Source organism: Neolamprologus multifasciatus, chromosome 1, assembly GCF_963576455.1.
Source record: "Neolamprologus multifasciatus chromosome 1, fNeoMul1.2, whole genome shotgun sequence".
Lineage (NCBI taxonomy): Eukaryota > Metazoa > Chordata > Actinopteri > Cichliformes > Cichlidae > Neolamprologus > Neolamprologus multifasciatus.
In genome coordinates, this window is record NC_140439.1 from 2,247,512 (window position 1) to 2,271,503 (window position 23,992).

The window sequence follows — 23,992 nt, forward strand, 5'->3', positions numbered from 1 at the left end:
TTCCAGAGGGCTTGAAAACTGGAGGTTAAATCCTTACCCTCTAAACCTTGAAGAGCGCACAAGATGGTTTAAGGACTTGTTTTTTATACAGTGGTGCGACTGGAGAGGTTTGTCGCGTCTGTTTAGCCAGATTGACGACGCGATCAAGAGGGACAGACTCAACACTGCGTACGAGAGTATTAGAAAACGCCTTGTTTTTGACGATCTGGCGAGTTGTCCGAAGACTGGTTTGCCTGCTACCCTGTGCAAACCTAAAATCATAAGACCTTCCGACAACTAAACAATAAACTGGTAGGTTTAATGTGAGGGGTGTGTGTGGGGTTGCGTGTGTATCTATGTGACAAATTAAGAGCTTGTGGTTTTCATTTTACAGAGAATGACTCGCCGTCGTGGGACCTGTCAGAGTCACCATCAATAGGGCTGCTAATCCCGACCCCCCAGACTCCACCACCCTCACCATCATGCTCGCAGGACCCCCTCATATCAGACCTGTGGGAGGAAACTGTAATCGACATCAAACTCGCAACTCTCCACCTGTTGATGTTGGCGCTGAATGAGTTTCTACAAGAGACATGTTACGGATGCCAAACAGGCCACCCCAGTCAGGTGCAACACAGCTGCTTGCAGGAATTGTCTGAGTATTTCTTCGACACCTACTATGACGATGTGATGATAAGGCTCAAGACTGACCGATTCATCCCAGCCATCCAGCTGTTTGTACGCTCAAACACCACAGATGGGACTGGAACACAAATCCGCAGAGTTGCAGAACACCTCATGTGTGAACTGAGATCAGAGCGAAATATAGTATGCGCCATTAATGACAACATTGTGGACCTGCTAGAAGCAAGTACTTGCGCCCGACGTGTTAAACCAGCCATGCTCCGCATGATTGGAAACTACTGGGGTGGGAGACACCTGGTTTAATGTGTGCTGTTCAAGTATCCATTGTCTGTGATTGTGTCTGTGTGAAAATTAAATAAAAAGACGTGTTAACACCAACTTCTTAGTCATTTGTGGTTTGCACAGTCATGGAAAGCACATTGCATAAAATATATCATGATCCAGCCCATCCTGCGGGGTTGGCCAGTTTAAATAAGCTACGTATAGCGGCAGGGGAGGCATCAGGTGTAACACCTCCAATATCTCAGGTCAAACATTATTTAGAACAAGACGACACTTACACACTCCATAAACCTGTGAGGATCCATTTCCCCAGAAATAGAGTATTGGTGACAGGGATCGACAAACAGTTTCAAGCCGATCTGGTTGACATGTGTGAATATGTGTCAGATAATGATAATGTGAGATATCTGCTAACATGTATAGATGTATTCTCAAAATACGCATGGGTTAGATGCCTAACAAACAAGACAGCGAATGTTGTATCAGCTGCTTTTGAGGATATACTTAGTGAGGGTAGGATCCCTGTGAAACTACAAACAGATGAAGGCAAAGAGTTTTATAATACAACCTTTAAACACCTAATGGAGCGATATAATATCAAACATTTCTCAACAGCTAGCGAGGTTAAATGCAGTATTGTCGAGAGATTCAATCGTAGCTTCAAGGGTAGAATGTGGAAGTACTTAACATCAGCCAACTCCCGGAGATATGTAGATGTCATACCAGATCTCACACAAGCATATAACAATGCTTATCACAGATCTATCCAAATGGCTCCGGCAGAGGTGAATAAGGATAATGAGAAGTCGGTGTTTAACGCGCTGTACAAAACGAGGCCTCAGAGGGAACTGTGCTTTAAATTTAATATTGGCGACACTGTACGAATATCAAAACTGAGAGGAAAGTTTCGAAAAGGATACGAGCAGACCTACACCGATGAGATTTTCACAGTCAAGGAACGTATAGGGAGACAGCCCCCAGTGTACAGACTAGCGGATCTAGCTGGAGAGGTATTGAAAGGGTCATTTTATGAGCCTGAGATACAACGTGTGGTTGTTGATGAAAACAAAACATTTAAAATTGAAAACATATTGGCTAGAAAAAAAGTGGGTCGGAAAAAGCATGTGCTAGTGAAATGGCTAGGATGGCCCGACAGCTTTAATTCGTGGATTCCAGAAAAAGACATCGTTGAGGCGTAATTAACTCAGATGACGCAGCTCTACACACATTCATTCAACACTGAGCATAGACGGAGAAAGCATGAATAAAAAGAACAACAACAATGCAGGCTTCTATGTAAGCCTCTTCTCGAATGCTTCGGCGCATGTTTACCCGGGTAATAAGATATCTAATTTTAGAACAAAGCTAGCAAAACCTATCGTTTTGGATCAGCCGTATGAGGTTGCTGTTATAGAGATACAGTACCCACGCATATGGATGTCTTTTCCACAATCAGATTCGCAAGTGGAAATTCATGACCCAGTCAAAGATGGAACCATCGCCGTAACCATGATCGAACTGTCTGTGGGTCATTATGCATCTGTGGAACAGATAATAAAAGAATTTAATTTTAAATGTCAGCAGTACCAAACCACTGGAGACCTTAAAATGCAATACAACACAGTTACTAACCATGCCTGTGTTATGGGACCTAGGGGCACTATTCTCACATTTAGAGGGAGACTGGCGGAAATCCTAGGATTCGAAACAGGAGAGCCGTTTGTACTTCATTATAAAAACACATATGCCCCGCACCCCGCAGACATATACGGGGGAAAATATAACATCTTTATTTATGCAGATATCGTTGATTACCAGCTTGTGGGTGACGCCCACGCGAGGCTATTAAGAGCTATAAATATCACGGACGATGACCGCCGCTTGCCTATTCTACAATTTGACAGCCCACACTACACACCTGTGTCAAAGACATTGATCGACGACATAGAAATTGATTTGAAAGACGATCGAAATCAACACATACCCTTTTTATACGGCAAGGTGTTTGTCAAGTTACACTTCCGACCGATAACCCACCATTTTTGAAAAAAAGGATGGCCGTCTACAACACTGATGACTCAAAATATGTAAAATACTACTTATCACAGGCTGGTGGAGAGCTCGGAGGGTATGTTGGGACCAGTACGCAATATGGGTCAGGGCTGGGTGGTTTGTTCCGCAGCTTGTTTAGATTTGCTGTACCACTGTTTAAAAAAGGAGTTAGCATAGTCAAACCACACCTAAAAACAGCCGCATCGGGCATAGTGTCTGATGTCATAACCAACATAACCAGACCCTCAACCACTAAGCAGGACGGTAGCGGATTGTATGTGTATACGCCCAGACCATCTAAGACCCCACCCCCAGGGCAACCGTTGTCTAAAAAGCGTAAAACCACAAAACCTAGCAGGAGAGCTAGCAAACGGACACCGCCACGCAGAGTGAAAAGACCCAGAACCAGTCGTTCTAAAACTGCAGAGTTTGACATATTCTAAATGGCACTGTTACACAGTCATTCTGGAGAATGTGTAAAAACAGAGCTGGACCTGTTTACTGTTCCCTACACACAGACTAGCATTGAGAAAAGTACATTTATCGAAATCCCACCTGTATCTGCAATCACTGATGGAGGGCCGATCGAGTTTTACATCTCATCGTCCGGTGAAGATTACCTGGATCTAAATGACTCATATATCTACACACGTGTGAGAATCACAAACGCTGATGGCTCAAACCTGGCTAGGGACGCTAATGTAGGATTTATTAATTATCCTGGATGCAGCATATTTAGTCAAGTTGATGTTAATTTGGGAGACCGCCTCATTAGTCAATCATCCAACACATATCCATACAGAGGTGTGATAGAATGTCTTATCAATTATAATAAGGACACTTTAGACACACAGTTCAGCACCGGGTTATTCTGTAAGGATACATCATCACACATGAATGACACATCTATAGAAGGAGAGAACCAGGGCCTGGTGACCAGAGGTGGCTACACAGCAAATAGCAGTATTGTTGAATTGATTGCACCAGTACATGCAGACCTGTTTTTTCAAGAAAAACTGTTACTTAATGGAATCGACCTGTCACTGAAATTTGTGCGCTCTAAAGACGAATTTGCTCTCATGACAGCGGATGCCAATGCATACAGAGTTAAAATTGTCTCAGCCAGTCTCTTTGTCAAGAAAGTTAGTGTATCACCGACCGTCAGACTTGCACACAGCAAGGCATTGCACCATGCAAACGCAAAATACACGGTAGACAGAGTGTCTTTAAAGACCTTCTCCATACCTGCAGGGGCTAGAATATCAACAAATGACAATTTATTTATGGGTAGGATACCTAAATTTGTGATCATTGCATTTATAGACAATGAAGCATACACTGGCTCCTACCAGCGTAATCCATTTCATTTTGAAAACTGCGATATAGAATTTATGTCTTTATATGCTGATAGTCAGGCTTATCCTGCTAAACCATTCCAGCCCAATTTCCAGAGAAAACACTATACCAGAGAATTTTACCAGCTGATACAAACCACAGGAAGACATTTAAAGGATAGATCTTTAGCTATTACGCGTGCGGACTTTGGTAACGGCTACACTTTATTCTGTTTCAATCTGGAAGCTGACGAAGGACATTCAGGGAATGTGTCGTTAATTAAAACAGGGAACGTGAGATTGGAAACCCGTTTCAGAAATCCACTACCCCGTACAGTGAACCTCTTGTGTTATTCGGTATTTGATTCAGTCATTGAAATATCTAACATGAGACAGGTGCTCTTGGACTACTATTGAGACAAAAACGGTCATGAACACTATAGAACTATCAGCCGTGATCGGCAGCATTATCAATAAAAACACACATTTCCTAGGCGTGTTAGCCTATGATCAGCTAACCACTGAACGGCTTCAAAGACTCCCTGCTATGAGTATTGTAAACACCCACCCTTCTACGATGCCCGGGGAACATTGGCTTGCTGTTTATATTTCGAGAGACAGACGCGGTTATTTTTTTGATAGTTTTGGTCACTCGTTAGACAGTTTTCCCCCAGCAATAAAGATGTTTCTTCTAAAAAACTGTTCCACTGTTTTATATTCAGGAAAACAAGTGCAGAACGACTTCTCCATCACATGCGGTCAACACTGTGTATTTTTTTTATATCATGTGCAAAATGGTGTATCTTATGAGCGTGTGCTTAACATGTATGGGTCTGATTTAATTTGTAATGATGCTATGGTGTGTCGATTTGTCAGCAACATACAACCTGTTGCTGTATGCAGTGATTACGTGTGTGTGCAATGCGGATACTGACATGTACTAATGAGAATAATAAAAACAACATGAGAGCATGATAATCGAGTCAATGGTATTTATTATCAAATCTCGTATATAAATATATAGATTTACAACATACATTGTTTAAACATAAATAAAAGAAATCAAACATTAACCAGTAATAAAAAAGAAAAACATATATTTAACAGTAATAAAGACATAATATATTTAACAGTAATAAAATAAAACAAAACAAAACAATTTAGCAGCAATAAGTGAAAAAAACATTACAGTAGAAAAAACACCAAACAGCAAATATTTTTAGCAGAAAAACAATTTCAGGTGCAATAAGAAAAAACCTGAATTCAAAAATCCAACCACTCTACAGGACCCCCCTTTAATTTGTTTTTTTTATTCTTTATTTTTTTTAGTGTACTATGTCGCAGCGGTCCACCAGGGGTGATCTTTTTTGGTGTGTGTTTTAAAAAACCAGGGTCTTCAGACAGTGTGTGATCGGTTTTATACATGGCGACGGTCTTACGTATGCCTGTGTTAGATATGGCTGATAACGGTACGTTTAAATCTGAGACAGCTTTTAAAAACTCTGTCCAGCCGATAGGTCTCAAACCCTCAGAGGGTGTGTGTGTGGTTGTGACGCCTTTAATTAGATCATAAATGTGTGAACCAGGGATGGTGTGTTTATCAACAATAATTTCGCCTTTGTCGTTGTAAGAGATCAAGTGTGGCGAACGGCTCACCGCTGATAGAATAAGTTCTGCATTCCTCCTACACCTTTTAGGTATGTATGTTAAAACATTCTCCGCAACAAGATCCCTCACCCCTGCATCACCATGAACAGGCGATGTGTCCGTCGACTGGGGTTGCACATCCCTGTTAAATTGTTCAGGTAATGATAAAGACAATACATTCTTTTCACGGGCACCTTGTCTCACAAGGGTAAGGTATCTTTGGAGAATATCGCTGTATTTTTTAGCCTTCTCATACACATCTATGTCAGAATCTTGTAACACTTGTAACATCTCCTTGTCCAACTCGTTCTGAGACTGTTGTCTGATGCTGTCTGTTTGCTGCTGCTGCTGCTGCTGGTGTTGCTTTATTAAGTCCAACTGGTGTTGGGGTACCAAAAACATCTTTTGCACATGTTCCATTTTCACCTGTTTGCTATCAGACTGGTTATGAAAGGGATTGCAGCCCCTAATAGCGGCAGTAAAAACCCTCCAGATTGGTTGATTGTCTTTCTCTTTTTCAAAGTTTTTATTTTTTTGTCTGCAATCAGTCTGATTATTGATTTTTTCTTTTTCAGCTGTTTGTACTGCTGATTGGTCAGTGGTATGTTACCATGCAATACATTAAAGGCTATCTCACACAGCGCATTGATAAAATCTAAGTTTGAATTACTAATAATAACTCTGCGTAGAGTAGGAGGAGCCCTGTATATCATCTCCAACAGAGACAGATTCCTCCGCATGCGTGATGACATCCTTTCACCTCTTTGCTGATTTTTGTTTTGGAATGTAAACAACCGGACGCTCTGATAGTAAATTTGTTCTGAGTCTTAAATAGTCCGGGGTCTTAGCTTTATAGTCTATTAAAAGATACCCGTATGTTGTGGATGTGGCATCATTAAACGCTTCTATAAAATATTTAGTATTACCCGGAAACATTTGCCTACCTAAAAGCATAACCTGATATTTATCTCTCGGATTTTTAAACAATATTAGATAGTTAGTGTTCAAGGAAATGGTTCTACTGGATTTTCCTTGAATAAACAAATTCTGAACTAGATATATACAACTCAAATTCCTATGATGCACATACTTTGTGAACACATTTTGAACTTCTAAATTGTTAGCTGCATCGTTCATTACATCGTCTATAATTAACAAATTGTTCTTTTCTGCAGGAAGAAGGGTGTCATCAGCAAGAGATTCGGGTATACCGTTAACAAAGTTTATGTCTCTTATCTTAAGAAGCTGGTCATATAATGGCTGCCAGCATGAGTATATATATACAATATTGTCAATGCTGCATGATATAATCCGGGAAGAATTTTCAATTATGCTTTTAACAAAAAAAGTCTTGCCGCAGTTACTGGGACCGCTGACCACCATACTGAACGGGTGCTGCAACCGGGCGTCAAACCCCTGTTCTAATTTAAAATCCATAAGGTACAGTTGTATAGTCTGGGAGCACACGGCGCTTATTGTAAACAACTTTAACTTTTTTCACAATGGTTTTATTCTTCAAATGAAGCTTCTTTTTATCGCGTCTGATGCTATCAGACACGGCAACTAGGTGTGCGTCTGATGTCTGATTGGTTACAAACTTGTGGACTAAACCTTTCAAGGATTCATGGGTGACAACTTTTGAGTTTAGTGCGTTCAGTGTCACGCCTTTACATTTGACCTGGGTCTTGCCCAACGATGTGTGATACGCGTAGCATTTTGGCCCACCGGAAACAAATTCCGCTATGTAATCCTCCACACCACCCTCTCCACAGTCTAATTCGCTTGTGAGATCCCCCAGAAACGGACCTAGAGGAGGCATCCACTCGCCAGGGCGTGCCGTGAAAATGACACTGTCCGTGTCACAATACAGCACGCGCTGCTGCAAGTTGTCTAGCAAATCATACAGCATGAGTCTGGCGTGTGCAGTGGTCATGGCCCCGACAAAAACATTAACGTCCTTAACACGGGAAGCTCTACCATCAGCATGCCGCCACTGCACCATTGCGACGTCGTCAGAGATGAAACAAAACTGACGCACGTCGTACTGGTCGCTAAACATTAGCTGGCTAAATCTGGAAGGGTCTGTAATGAGCTCAGATGATGCCATATTTGACCTCATGCTGAAACGACCCCATAACGAGTTTAGCAACAGCTTGTTACAGTTACGAACAGCTTTATTTACACAAATCTTGGATGGGTCTAGCATTATTCCCTCCTTCTCATAATACTCGTCTATGTACTTCTTCTGTTCGTCAGGTGTCTTGACGTGTTCAGGATACCCCGAGGCCTCCTGTTTGAGTTTTAGGAAGGCTTTCACATAGTCTTTAAACAATGTGTCGGTCTTATTGGGGAAATGCCACACCTCATCAATAGCAAGAACCCTGTATCCCTTCTCAACAGCTTTTTCAAGCTCAAATGAGACCCAAGTGCCTTTCAATACCCGCTCACTGTCCCTGTGTCCACATGCAGTATGCTGGTTTTGGTCTTCAGCACACATGCTGCAGAGTGGAAACATCAGTTTTCCGTGGCACCTGTAGGGAAGGACGGGGTGAAAAAGACCCTTAGGGGGGAGCACTGTGCATTTAACAAAGCCGAAATAATTTTCTAGCTTGTCAAAGTTGGTGTAAATGACTTGAGGGTGTCCTACAGGATAGTCTTTTTTAGACTGCACTGTGGGATAGAGACTGGTGAAGTCGTAGTAAAATATTTTTTCATCACAACCAGTCTTGTGGTACAGCTTTATAGCATTTGTGCGACCTCCAAAAAGAGCGTCTCGGGGATTCATGCGTTCTGGCTTTCTGTATGTGTGCATGAAAGCCACAACTGTAGGGTCTGTCTGCTTCAAGGCAGCCCATTCACATTCCCACATCACTATTACGTTCACACTGTGTTGTGATCTCAGTGCATCAACTTTGTCACAAAACATGCGATGCAGCAGTCCATAGGATGCTTTGCTGACAGGATTAACTTCGCTCTCGGGGTAACATTTAACACAGCCGTGGTGAAAACATCCTGCAAATTCATAAGCTGTATTACTTGTGGGGTCAAAACCGTCCACAAAATACGGTCCAACCCTCTGTTCGCCTCCTCTGAGAGCATGTTTTACCACTTTGTTGGTGGTGTGGGACACGTATTGAAGCCATTCGATAGAGACGTTAGAAAACGTCTTATTCTGCTCAACGTATGCCCCGTCATACGTGAGAGCGAGCGTGTCTCTAGGCAGAAACAGCGTTTTATACACACCCATACTAAATGCAGCCAAGGTGGTATACATGAATGGATCAACTTGTGTACAACCCAGTAACGTGTCACGATAAATGCTGCATGCTTTACGCAGGACATCAACATCGTTAACACAGTAACGCCTGAGTTCAGCCTGAAAATCAAAGGGATTCTGTGAGGCAACCTGGTACCATTCCATGAATCGCACCTTATCGCTTTCAGACATGTACTCATAGCCGTAGAAGGAGGGGTCTGGGTACGGGCCCACATAATGCTCATTATCCCTCGTATTAAACCTGTGTGGGAAATGGCCCTTCTGCAGATCTTGAAAACCTAAAGCAGAGGGTATTTTGGCAAGGCCCATGGGCAAAAAGCTGAACGAATCAATCCATCGCTGGTCATAGTCCCTGTCATACATCAAAATCACACGGCTGCCGCTCATTATGACACTAGGTGTTATGCACTGTCTGACAAAGTACTCGAGGAGTATGTAGTTGTCAAAGCCAGATGCATTATGTGCTATGAAAGTGTACCCACGAAACCTTGGGCGTCTGTAATGTTGCACAAACGCCTCCACACACTTTAATGTGTTAAATGTGAACTTATTGCCCTTCAGATCAGACGCACACACAAAGTTAGCCTCGTGTTTACCGTTGTGGTACCTAGTCTCGAAATCATATAAAATGTATTTATCGGTAGGCTTCTGTTTTTCAACAGGCTGTATGAAACACTGATGGTCGGAGTCTCCGGTTAATTTAGGCTCGCGGCAGTGCTCGCATCTAGGCTGGGCACATCTGTGTGGCGATTTCTTGGATTCTCTATATGTGGTGCCACAGTGCATGCAATGTTTCATATTATCACAGGGGATCATGTTGTGTTTTAATTCTGGTAATTTGTGTTGCTGGTAACAGTGTTGTGATTTGCAGATGCGGTTACAGTCGCTGCATTTCACTGTGGGACCCCTGTGGTGTTGACAGAGTGTATAACATGTGTTACATCTATGTTTACAGGAATGATGTAATGGTGAATTATATGTACTGTAACAGAAATTACACACATAGGATGCACCAAGAAAAGCGGTTGGGTTTAAAATCATGTGGTAATGTTGATTATGGAGATACATCATCAACGTGTTTGTGTTTGGCTCTTCATGTGTGAAAAAACATTCCAGGCGTTTACGCCCTTCTGTGTGGTAATAGATTACAATCTTAATGTTGAAGTGCTTCTCAAATTTACTGACATCTGTGAATGATACTTGCTGCTTGTCGCATAGACCTACTTCAGCATGCATCCGTTTAGCTGTAGCGAGTTTTTCTAGCTCAGAGGCTGATGAGTTTAATGAATGTGCTATACATAGGGAGAAGCACAAATTGTTGTGTGTGTTGTTTGGTGTGTATAAATGTCTGCCTTTCTTTGAGAGAATCTCATCATAAGGGATTTGTGCCAGTCTTAAGCGAGCCCCACCACTACTGTTCTGAGCTACCGTGACAATAAACTCTAATTCATCATCACCGATAGATTCATCATTACTCTGCATAACTTGTGCAATTCGATCGAGAAACAGCTCCGGATCATACCGATCATCAGCGTTTAAAACAACCTGAACATCTGAAGCCAGCGAGGGGCCACGCAGGACTACGTTTAGAACGCTGCCCTGTTGAGATCCAGCCACAGCTCGGTCTACCACATTGGCTAAGCACTCGCGCACTCGCGCAGGTACTTGTTCTGGATGATCAAGACTTATACCCCTAAAATCAAGGCGCTCACGCAATTCGCGAGCATTAAAATTAGGTATCTCTCTAATGTGTGGCTGGGAGCGCCTGCCAGATCCAGATTGCACAACGGGCTCAATCACGATAGTATCACTTTGTGAGAAATTTACAATGACTGAGGGGGTGTGTGGTGTTGCAGCGGTGCCCGGACACGCATGTGCGTCTGTAGTACTAGTAGAAGCGGTAACAGACTCAATAACAGCAGCAGCAGCAGCAGCAATACGGTTAGCATCAGTAACAACAGTGGTCCGAGCATCACCTGATGTACTATCACTATTATTAACAACAACAATAGACCCATCAGCAATAGCAGGCGTAGGAACAGTCTGACGAGGATGTGTATCAGATGAGGCTGATGCAGGCACACTATTAAGTCTAGCTACAATATTGTCTAATTTGTTATCTGTTTCTTCAGCCCACTGCATAAAAGCCTCTAAGTCAAAACATCTAACAGGACTGGAGGTTCCGTTATTATGTTTAAATAATTTATTTGGAGGGTCCATGGTCTGGATTTTAAAAGTCAGGGACTTGAAATTTTGCTGCAGATGATGTCTAATGTACTACACACTTTTTTTATGAATTTGATAAACTGTTGGTTTTGTATCTGTGCTTCTTGGTGGTATTGATTGAGTCTAGCTTCAATCAAACATAATTTATCAACTAATGAAGCTATATGACTCTGTTCAACAGGTTGAGCGTCTGAAACCTTCATGTAAGCATCATACGCCGCTGATATTTGAGAGTCTGTTATACCGTCGTCTTCAAAATCTACGTGTGAATCAATGCTATTTCTGACACATTCTGGTGGGGTGGGTATATGAACAAGATCGAAATCTGATATACTGTATTCAAAAACATCAGAGAAATCACGAGGCAAGCACTCACTCGGGGGTGTTGCAGGACCGCTGATGAAGATCGCTTCTGATTCTCCACTGTTGCACAAAGCTCCAGGTTTTTGTTGTTCTGGGAGGTCGATACTGTTTAAACATTCCAAAAACGTCTGGAGTACGGTGTCCTGATCATTATGTGGAGGGGTACTGTGCTGCAGTCTGTGAAGATAGATATGTGTTAAAACATTTATACATGTACCCATTTCAAACAGAATAAGCGTGTCTCCCTCTCTATCTCTTTTTATCTAATTTATATATATACCTTGTAGTGTGCGTTATTCCTGACGGCCCTGGTTCTCCGCACATAAGGTTCTCTGGCGTGGCTCTGTATGTGTAAAACGGTCGGTTTTAGAACATTTGGAATTGTTTAAACCCATTTGCTGTTTTTTTAAATACACAATTATACACCCCGTTGTATACATACCTTTTGTAAGGATGGGCTCTGTGGTCGCGGTGTCTGAATGTTTTCCTGCTCAGTTTGTTAACCCTGGAACAAATCAAAGAAAAACTCTGTTATTATATAATTTAAAACAATCGCAAGCTTAAAACATACATACGATTAAAAATCGCGTAATTCTGTACACACCTTGTGCCTGTTAGAGATGTTGTTCCATCTTTAAAATCCCCCGTTTCTAAAGAAAAGGGTGCTGTGCCGTTCTCCCGAACTCCTGAAAATTAAGCTTTTGTTTTAGGAAAAAAGATAGTTTGAATATCCTATAATATGTTAACATAACACTTTTAAAAATACAATAATAGGTTTTGTTTTACTTACCGCTTAAGATGTCCATGTTATAAAGAACGATGATAGTTTTGATGGTCTCAAAGAAAGTGATGTTGTCGCGACGAATGCTGAGTTCACCCTGAGCTTCGCATAGGTCTCGGTTAAATACCTTCTCCAGGAACAATGCCAGTACACAACTGCTTCACACCTTAAGGTTCACACTCCCATGCTACTTCCCAGAGTTCTCGAAGAGACAAAAGACACCTAGTCTGGAGGTCCTGTTTCCCACCATCAACCTTACTACACCCCACCCTCCCCCCTACCATTTGTCTAGACAGGTTTGCCTTAGTTCAACATTGCGAAATCCCGATTTTTAAATAAAATGATCGCATCAACCCTGGAAAGAAAACTAGTTAAATTAAATAAAACGCTTGTGAACATGCCGACATTACCCATTCGGAAGAAATTCCCACTTGTGCCGTTTTCAAAATAAATTGCATGTATCGCAGCAAGCTGAGATATTGTCAGGTTTATAAAATTAGTCTAGCCTCAGTACACAACTGCTTCACACCTTAAGGTTCACACTCCCCAAGCTACTTCCCAGAGTTCTCGAAGAGACAAAAGACACCTAGTCTGGAGGTCCTGTTTCCCACCATCAACCTTACTACACCCCACCCCCTACCATTTGTCTAGACAGGTTTGCCTTAGTTCAACATTGCGAAATCCCGATTTTTAAATAAAATGATCGCATCAACCCTGGAAAGAAAACTAGTTAAATTAAATAAAACGCTTGTGAACATGCCGACATTACCCATTCGGAAGAAATTCCCACTTGTGCCGTTTTCAAAATAAATTGCATGCATCGCAGCAAGCTGAGATATTGTCAGATTTATAAAATTAGTCTAGCCTCAGTACACAACTGCTTCACACCTTAAGGTTCACACTCCCCAAGCTACTTCCCAGAGTTCTCGAAGAGACAAAAGACACCTAGTCTGGAGGTCCTGTTTCCTCAATGTCTGGGAGGTGTGGGGTGGGAGGTGTGGGGTGGGGTGAGGGGGTGAGGGGGGTGAGGGGGTGGGGGGGGGGGGGGGGGGGCAAAAAAAGTGCAGGTGTATTACTACTCTCAACAAAGGAAACACAAATTAAGATTTTTGCCTATTAAACAAATTTCAGCTGCTCCCACATTCACTGTTGGTTGCCACACTGGATGGAGCCACATGTTTAATTTAGAAGTTTGTTTGTTTGTTTTTACATCGGATGGTCATCCTGACGCGTCCTCCTCATGGTGTCTCCTAGTCTTAAACCACGGGGCTTTCACTTATTAGGTGACTGTGTGTGTAAATCACTACACTATGGAGTCATTATTCCACAAAGGACACAACCTTGTGTTATAATTTATCACTAATTTAAATTCATCATTTAATTGACTGAAAAATGATCATTTCTGTTAAATGCATCAAGCCAGTATTTGCAGATTTACACACTGTCATAGACCAGGTTAGCTTTAGATCAAGTCTGGGGTTAACGTTATGTAAATTAAAGGAAAATGAAAAGGAGAGGAAATTAATTTTTCCTTACTTTCCTCAGTCTAACTGTAAGCTCTCATTCATCTTGTCTCGTTTGAAAAGGAAATCTTATTTCCTCCTCCCTACTTAACTGGAAAGGATGCTTTGCTCATCCATGCTACCTAATTCAAATCCTTCCTATTTAATTCCTTCTTAAGTAGGAAAACTTCTTGCTTCCTGAACTTAAAAGCCTGTTTTTCCCTCTGATTTTTTTCCTTTTTCTCCTCATACCCAAATCTTCCTTTCTGCTGCCTCGCAGTACATTTCCCATTGCACTACTGTTTTTACGTCCTACATTAGAGGCTTTCTTTCATTCTTCTTACTATGTTCTCATACTATATTACTTAGCGTCTTTCTCTTCCTACCAGAGAATCTCCTGCCTGTGTATTAATGTTAAAGGCTTTTTGTCTTTGTCATTTGTGTCTTTTCACACCAACTGTTTATGACACTGTGTTAATGTCATGCTGTAGAAAGAAAATTCATGGACATGAAATGTGTAATTTTAGAGCATCGCAATTCTCAGTGTGGACATTTCCTCTCTTTCCTCAGTTTGTTTGTAGTATTATATTTATTTGCAGCAGATTCAAAATTCTTTACCATTCACATAAAGAAAATGAAAAAGTATTAATGAGAGATACACAAAGGTACACAAAGACTAACATTTTTAAGGTGTGCTACGTCAACAGAAGAGCATTCTGAGGTTTAGCAACAAACACTTATGTGGTACAGGACAGACGTCCTGGCTACAGATGTCATCATGAGAATCTGCAACTTTGAAGAGATCAGAACTTTTAAAAAGCTTTCATTTTCTAAGACAAGTGAACAAAACCTTGGTCTCTTTACCTTCCACATAGACTTTGTGTAGTGTTCTGTTGCCGAGTGTAGCAACTCTGATTAAACACCAAGCTAAACCTTTATATGAATACAGGAGTCCGAGTAGAGTTGACCTTTTACTCTCAGAATCTTCATTTGACAAGCGGTGAAAACTGTAGATGAAAAGAAATACAGAATAGAAAAAAATGACCATGTTTACATAAATATTGCATCATGAAAGAACTCAAAATATGACTTTACATCTTCGTATTAGCTTGAGCAACAGTAATGATCATCAAAACTAATGCCTTTTTTAACACGTACAAATCGACCTTCATGAACTACAAATTCAATTCAATTCAATTTTATTTATATAGCGCCAAATCACAACAAAAGTCGCCTCAAGGCGCTTCATAGGTACAGAGAAAAACCCAACAATCATATGAGCCCCTATGAGCAAGCACTTTGGCGACAGTGGGAAGGAAAAACTCCCTTTTAACAGGAAGAAACCTCCGGCAGAACCAGGCTCAGGGAGGGGCGGGGCCATCTGTTGCGACCAGTTGGGGTGAAATAAAATAAAATATAGTTTTTAACAACTACTGCTATTCATACTTTCTTAACACCTTCATCATGAAATATATACAGGTAGCTCACCAGGAAGTGAGGTTATTAGCAAGTTCACCTTCAAAATAAAATCTTCTTATTTAACATTTTTTTAAACCTTTTTACTGTTCTTTCTAACTTAAATACATACAAATGAATTATTTTAAAGATAAATGACATAAATGCCTTTGAGGCATCACACTTTGCATACTGCATGGATTAGTCCCAGTGTGTGCGCTCGAGCTAAACGTTATCACTGTCTTGAAACTATGATGTGATAAGTGAAATATTGATGGGAAATGCATTTCCTTACCTAATGTCAGTACGGACATATCATCCACAATGTAGTCTTACTGTGAGCGTACCCTGCTTTATCCTTCATTTTTCACACTAAAGAGGACTGTATTTTTGTATTTAGTAGCCCTTCAGATGCAATATTGTTCTGTAATTTCTCTTCCATTAAATTTCAGCTGTGAATAATTCAAATTGTAATACTCAAACACAGCTATCTGTTCTCCACAAACTGAAGTTCTAATTTCATTAACTAAATACGTAGAAGCCCATATGTTGTTAAAATCTCTGCAGTGTGCAGCCATCTTTCTTCTAGCAAAGGCACATCTTTCATAAACTCATGTTCCAGTGCATTTACAAGGAAGCTGCTTTCACTTACACACTTGTATGTACGTAATTTAATTGATGTAAAAAGATAACAGGTAGATAACAAAGTTTGAATCCTAATTTCACACTGACCTCTGCTTTATGCTGTCATTTGGCGTCTGAGTGGTTGTTATTTGTTTCATTTGGTGACTCGATCCCGACAGTTCCTGATATTCCTGTTCAGTGTGAAGAGTATGAATGCCTACAAAGAAATGTAGACAAAGATTCCTCCTTATCTTATTTTCATGATGGTTAAAACCAGGAGTGGCTGCATACATACTTAAATACTGGGCCAATACTTTTTCATAGCACTGTAGCTTCAACAGTTCTTTCCCGTAGCTTCATGACATGCCTCGTTACAGCTCTGCACATCCTCCTTGTTCTTAAAGACGTGATGGTGTTTGATTTGTTATCCTGGCTCTCACCTTCTGACAGAGAGGTGGGCAGAGGGCCACCTTTTTACATTCTCAGTCTGCTGGGAGCAGATGGAGGAGGAGACACTGTCACCTCCTCTCAGTCACACACACTGAGGTGACAGAGCCAGAGCAGATTCTTCTTCACGGAATCACACTTTTCCCACACTGAACACACAACACTGCACACTGGGTTTGTTATAGATTGGAAATTAGAAGGAAGTTTATAAAGCATAGTCAAATAAGCCACGCACCAAGGTTGAGTTGCAGGTGGTTGATGTGTCTGGGTTTATGTGGGTTTGTGTGTGTCTTTGTGTCTTGTTTCCCTTCCTTGTGTTTCCTCCATGTTTCCACATCTATCATGTTTATCCTACGTTTCCCCAGTCCGCCATGTGTTTCATGCTCTATTGTTACAGTCTACGTCTCATATGTTCCTGTTTTATTCTGACAGTCTCAGTGTGTTTAGTTTTGCTTCCTCTGTCTCGTTGTGTGTAATTTGTCTCAGCTGTGTTCCCCATGTGTTCTGCTCCCTCCTCAGTCCTCCTGTATTTAAGCTTTCTTTCACATATCACTCCAGTCTTGGCCTCCCTTCACTGGTTGCCTGTAAATTTTAGGTTTCATTTTAAAATTTTAGTTCCAACCTTTAGGGCCCTACATGGTCAGGCTCCTCAATGTTTATCTGACCTGCTGAAACCACATACATCTTCTCGGGCTTTAAGGTCATTAGATCAGAGACTGCTGGTGGTACCGCGCACTCGTTTTAAAACTCGTGGTGATCGGGCCTTTCAGACGGTGGCACCACGGTTGTGGAATTCTCTCCCACTGTCTCTTCGCTGCACGGACTCCATTGATTCTTTTAAGAAACAGCTGAAGACATTTTTAGAAAAGCATTTGATTAATTTCTTCTTATGCTGTTTTTATAGTTTTATTGTTTTACGTTGTTTTATTTACTGTTATATTGTTTTTATATTCCCATTTCCTGTGTTGTAAAACACTTTGTGATTTTTATCTGTGAAAAGCGCTATATAAATAAATTTTACTTACTCAATTAAATTTTTTACTTACTTACTTTCTGTTTCCCTTTGTCCAGCGTTGCATTCTCCCTCATTCCCCGCCGTGTGTTCTGCCTGCCTGCCTCATATATAAGTTTAGTTAATAAAGTTGTATTTTTGAGTTCATTTTCACCTCTATGAGTCTGTGTTTGGGTCCTCTCCTTCCTGCTTCACATGGCCAGTTTATGACAGATGAAGTGATTTATGAAAAACAAAATGGTAAATGGCCTGTATTTGTATAGCGCTTTTACTAGTCCCCCCCTAGGGACCCCAAAGCGCTTTACACACCCAGTCATCCACCCATTCACACACTGGTGGATGACTGCGCCATCAGCCCTTCTGGCCAACACCAGTAGGCAACGGGTGAAGTGTCTTGCCCAAGGACACAATGACCGAGACTGCCCGAGCCGGGGCTCGAACCGGCAACCTTCCGATTACAAGGCGAACTTCCAACTCTTGAGCCACGATCGCCCCTGAGTTAGATTTGGGAGCACAAGCTTTAATGTTACTGTCAGATACATAATTCATCCACTTCAAAAGGAAATAAATGCAAATATGGGCCTGGACTCTTTTGAAGTTTTCAAGGGGGGCCTTTAAAACTTCAATGAGCTATTTGTTGTAAAAACGTTAGTTCTGTAACAAGTGTCTTCTGTGAAACCTGCCAACAGAGTATATTTTATTCTGAAAAGAACAGAAACAGTGAGACGGTCCACAGGCCGTGTGTTTTCCTCTCTTACCAACCTTACCAACATCAGAATAAAGTGGAATAGAAACCGATATAAACTCAAATAATTTAAACAAAATCGCAAAAAAATCATAATTCATGTGTGATTTTATTACTTATGGGAGGTGCCACCTTGTGGCATAACTTGAGCACTTACACTACTCTCAATCTGTCAGAAGATCAGAAAATTAAGGCCTTTATTTAACGAAATTACACACAAAAACTCTACAAAACATACAAAAATTAATTACAAAATGCAACCACATATCACAGGGTATCACTTGTCCCCTCCTTGATTTGTTTCCCACAGAAGGTTCAGGATTTCTGGCCTTTGGTGCTGATGTCTTGTAGGCTTGAACATGGACAGATCATGATTTCTCTAATGGGAATCAGCTGTGTTTGATTTGTCTGACTGGTGTTTGAACAGAAGTGTTTTGGCCTTTGATTTCTCTCTGACAGTTCAGAGCTGCAGAGGCAGCTGATGAACCAAATGCTGTGTTCAGGCTCCAGAAACAGCTTTGTACTGTTGGTCTGTGATGTCAGGCTGATGAAATCTTGATGTAACAGGAACCCTCAGAGCTGTTTCTAAAGTATACAATAAACACCATCAAGGCAACACATGCAATACACACCGAGGGGCCCACATGTCTGAGATCACTAATAGGTCAGTTTTCCCTTGTTTGGAATTCCATACAAATGATCATGTCGGTGATTTGAGTAACACATTGATCATCTGAGAAACTCAGGATTTGTTTGTGCTCGTTAGTGGCAAACGTCATCTGTAAAAAATGTCATTCTGCTCTTCTGATGGTGTGTGCTCGTTAATAAGGAGCTGCTGATACAAATACACATTAGCCAAAAAATGGATCTGTAGGAACATTTGCTATCTGTGATAAACAAAACCTTTACAAAGCTTATTGTATTTCCATTGCCTGGGTTCAGGGTGACTTGAGCCTATCCCAGTTGTCGTAGAGTCTTATGTACTCCCCGGCAGGTTGCCAATATATCACACGGCTAACACAGACAGACAACCATGCACGTGGTTTGAACCCACTGTGACGCTTGCTGTGAGGCAGTAGTGTCAACCACTACCCTCTGGTTGCAAAGATAAGTTCAACTGTATAGAAGAAAATGAAAAGGTGACTATTTACCTTTCCCAATTAGTTTAAGGTCTTGCAATACAGCATGTCGTAAGACCTGGATCTGGTAATCTTTAATCTTTCGCAAAGTTTAAAATCCACGATGAATCAGGTTATGCTGTAGTCTACCTTCTGAGTACAAGTCAGGATTAGACATTAGTAACCAACAGGTGACTTCACAGTGGCTGCCATCTTTTCTAATCGGTCCATGTAAGTGACACATAACTCAGTGTCTTGTGTCTCTTATACAGTCCAGGAGAAGGATCCTATAAACGGTGCTGCCTTCAGGGTTATTCTGTAAATGTCATCTGATTTGGTTTAATGCATCACTGATAATTACATCAGATGAGCCTTTAGGTGCATCTTCTGTTTCACTTTCACTTTACTCTTCATTGTCCTTCAAACATTGATTTTACATTGCAAACGCTTTTGATAAATGAAACCAGTCAGAACAAAGTGTGCGTGTGAGTGCGTGCATGTGCGGACAGATTTTGGGCTACAAAGCAGTAAACCAGGGACGGACTGTTAAAATGAAGTGAAAACTGTTTGGTTTTACTCCTGGTGGATTTAGAAGATGGGGTAACATTCAGGTGATGGGAAGCCTTTGGAATACAAATGGGAGTGAGTGCAGTGTCCCCTATAGAATACTAACGCTAACGCTGTGCTTACTCGTATAGTATGTGAGCAGAAATGCAAGTCTTTATTTGAATTTTTCCCCCAAAGTCAAGCTGTTTGAGTCAGCTTAGTATCAGTGCATTTACGGGCTGGGATTCATCCAGAAAGTCTGTAGCGCAAAGATTGGACACACACTTTAGCTGTTGGCTGTACTAAACCAAAAGATAAGCCATTCGTTTTAGGCTTTGTTCAAATTGTAGGTGAGATTTTAAGGGGTCTTAGAAAGCATCCCTCCCAGGGACTCTGGTGTTGACCTGATTGATTCTTGGGTAATTTAGCAGGTACATATCAGCAGGTAGTGGCTGCAGTTGCAAAAAGCAAAAACTTCTGTTTAGCAAGAGAACAGATGGTGTCACTTTCACTGGCTGTGCTGTTGAGTGTTGGAAAGAGCACTTTGAAGAACTCCTGAATCTAAGGGACTTGCTTTCTATGAAGAAGAATTTGTCAGGGCTTGTAATTGTTGTGTAACTGTTGAATTATATGGTGCTATGGCCACAACGTGTGTCTCTTAGCCCTGCACACTGGGAAAGGCTGTGGCAATACAATCGAATAGCATCAGACTTGTTATTGGGCAGTGGGCTTCAACAAGGCAAAATCTTTTCTCCCCCTCTGTTTACTTTGCAAGTGTGTATGATTCTGTATCAATCATTCAGTATTCAATAATGATAAGTAATCAAAGTCAAATTCTGAAAACATTTGTCTTTAAGTTAATCAACTAAACGATAGCAAGAGATTCAGTTGTGTTAACTTTTTGAGGTCTGCCAACATTTTGGTGTTTACGTGTTATTAAAAGCAAGAAGCTGGCTTTTATTCTAAGAATGACAAACACAGTCTTACAGTGTGGCTTAGACTCTGGTCATACGTGAAGAAGTAGCATCCACCATTTCCTCAGATTTCATAGTGACCAATCTTCTATTCACTTTCTCCTGCAGAGTAACTATGGGAATGTGTAAGTGCTGGCCTTGTTCTTAAAGTTAGACATCTTTGTGTGTCACTGATCTCTTCTTTGATTCAAGTGTTTTGCCAGTTATTTTCCTGTTGTTCTTGTCTGCGTCTTAAATAACCAGAGTTCTTGAAGAACACCAGCCCCCTCCTTTTGTGTCTGTCTCAATCATCGGCCTCCTGTAGTGGCAGAGCAAACAGCCCGTTCCTTCATTAGCCGGCTGTCGCTCTCCCGCAGGCTGAACTTCACCCTGAACTGAGGATGAGGAATAGAGCACGAGCTAATCAGACTGTTTGGGATCTCCCACCGTCTGTACATCCACGTCATCAGTCGCAGGGCTTTATATGTTTAATGTTACAAACCTCCTATTATTTTTTACTGTTACGTCACTTCAGGTAAGAGGTAAATGTAAGAACCTTTATGCAAGCAGGCAACTGAACATGACACACAATCACAATCAACACCTAGGCTACGTCCACATGTACACGGGTATTTTTGAAAACTGAGATTTTCTGTTTTCGTTTTAAAAATAATCCCCTCCACACGTAAAGGCAGAAATGAAGGAAAACGCTGCTAGGAACATGCCAAAGCAACCAGTGGCGATATATTCCTAACTGTGCAGAAATGTTGGCCAATCAGAAGTCTAGAAGCCTCGGTGGGAAAAAGTAAACAAAGCTGGGGCATAGAAGCAGAACCGAGTCGTATGTGTGGAGGGACAGTAACTGTGTGTGTATATGTAAGCATTTAAACACTGCAGAGAGAACAATTAACAGTAATAGTATTGTAGAAATTCATTTCACCGAAACAATAACGTGGCGCACAGTGTGACGTCAAAAAAGGCGCACACCTTTGACGCTGCGTTTTCTGCGTTTTCTCGTCCACACGTAAATGCAAAAACTGAGTTTTCAAAAATATCCACCCTGGCCAGAGTTTTAAAAAATCTCCGTTTTCAGTGACCGAAAACGCCGTTTACGTGTGGACGAGAGGTGCAAATGCATAGAAAAATCGGCGTTTTCAAAAATACCCGGGTTCGTGTGGACGTAGCCCTAGTGTTTAAGAAACATGTTACAATTCTTAGAGAATACAGTTTTTAAACAGCATCAGAATGACAGAATGATTATTTCCTGTTCCCTGATTTCTAAGACTTGAGAAAACATTTAAAACAAAACAAAATGTATTATGATTATTTTATAGGGGTGGGGTAATCACCAATGTCAACCTCAGAGGGTATCAGATACTACAAAATACTCTTATACTTCAAATTCTGTCAGATATCTTGATTCACTGGCTGTGGAAATACTGAACTGAGATAAAATTACCGTATTTTCTGCACTCAAAAATCTGTCACATATGTTTTAGTACCGCTTTGGTAAGCTACAAAGCCACACCTGAGCATTACGGCTACCGTAGTCAGGAGCCTCGCGGAATAATCTGGGTCCTAAAATCCATCGGCTTCAGGTCCCAAAGTCAAACGAACACTGCAGCATCACTGAGAGTTAAAAACTGTCTATATTCTTTTATCTTTAATAAAACGATCAGCGTTGCTGCTTTACCAGGTGTAACTATGAAGTTTAACATCCAGGCATCCATGAAATCAGAATTTATTACATTTAACGGAGTTAGAAGTTAACAGGAAGTTAGCTTGCTAGTTTCCACCTAAACATGATATAGCATGTTCTGACTGAGAGATTTCTGAAAAATTCAAACGTACAGCTCTGCGATCACTTCCTACATAAATGAAGACAGAAAACTAAACAGCAGTGACGTTTGTAGGGTTACTGAAGTTGGGCTAGCTGGTATATAATGATGTGCTACGTGATCGCTAGCGACACAGCTACGTTAGCATAACATAGACTTAGACTTAGTTCCTCGTACGCCGGGCAGCGCATCAGGCAGCTGATGATCTCCATCGATGATGGTCAGCAGCGACTGCTTCAGCTTCATCCCAGGCAATGTCGACAGTTCTTGGATCATCCATAAACGTTTGACACCATGTGATCTTTGGTCGGCCTTGCTTTCGCTTGCCAGTGCGTGGGAGCCATGCAATGGCAATCTTGGCTGGGTGATTAAGGGGGTAGACATAAAATATGGCCCGCAAAGCGGGCTAAGTTATGCTAAGTTATGCTGCAACAACAACATAACTTAGCATAACATAAACACAGTGAAGCTGGAGGATGAACGCTAACTTTTTTCCACTCGATAAAAGTTAACGTGAGGGTTCCTGATGGACAAATGCAATCGCATGGCAGGATGCTGTAAATGGACCAAACTTCAGTCAGGAGAACAACTGAGATTATTCATCCACAATATGAGGTTAGTCATTCATATACTGCAACATCATGGGAATAGAGCAGCTGCCAGAGAATTCAACATTAATGAATCAATGGTACGGAGGAAGAAAGAAGAATGAGTTAAGTAAAGTTTGACTTATCTGACTGTTCTGTTTCGCTTTATGTGTCTTATAATCCGAAAAATACGGTATCCTTTTTCGAAGATCAACAAAATCAACATGAGTTTATGAGGTTTGAGGGGTAGCTAAATGTAATCTTAGTTTGTGACCTTGCACTAAATTGTGGGCATGTCATATTAAAATGAACTGCTTGCATCTGTGTTTAGAAAAGGGCACAAGTTTTGTGAGTCATCTAACAACACTTGTCAGCATTATTTGGGGTCTGCATTCACATGCTGTTTTGCCCCATTTGCACCCATAAATCTGTTTGTCTGTTACTTGCTCTTGTGACCATCAAGAAAATTGAAAAAAAAAAAATCTGTCAAAGAAACCAAGAACTGTTGAGCATCTAGAATCATCTCTTGTCAGTGTCGGTGTGTGGAGAGACAGAAGAGATTACCCAAATGCAGGACTT

At 41.2% G+C, this 23,992-nt stretch overlaps 2 protein-coding genes across 3 annotated transcripts in view; one reads left to right on the forward strand and one right to left on the reverse strand.

The window, feature by feature from the left end:
* LOC146525119 (nuclear receptor ROR-alpha A-like) overlaps positions 1–23,992 on the forward strand; it is a 175,727-nt gene that overhangs the window by 55,674 nt on the left and 96,061 nt on the right. The gene's annotated exons all lie outside the window — the stretch shown is intronic.
* On the reverse strand, positions 7,272–13,578 carry LOC146525120 (uncharacterized). Of its 2 annotated transcripts, XM_085163336.1 has the most exons (4): positions 12,410–13,578; positions 12,248–12,310; positions 12,086–12,148; positions 7,272–11,982 (listed from the first exon to the last, which is right to left on the reverse strand). In XM_085163336.1, the coding sequence occupies exon 4, from the start codon at positions 11,434–11,436 to the stop codon at positions 7,366–7,368; it is 4,071 nt and encodes a 1,356-aa protein (XP_085019462.1). In that variant the 5' UTR covers positions 11,437–11,982; positions 12,086–12,148; positions 12,248–12,310; positions 12,410–13,578; the 3' UTR covers positions 7,272–7,365. The 2 variants fall into 2 exon arrangements, with proteins under 2 accessions (XP_085019462.1, XP_085020237.1); XM_085164111.1 differs by lacking the exons at positions 12,248–12,310; positions 12,410–13,578 and having other exon boundaries at positions 12,086–12,233.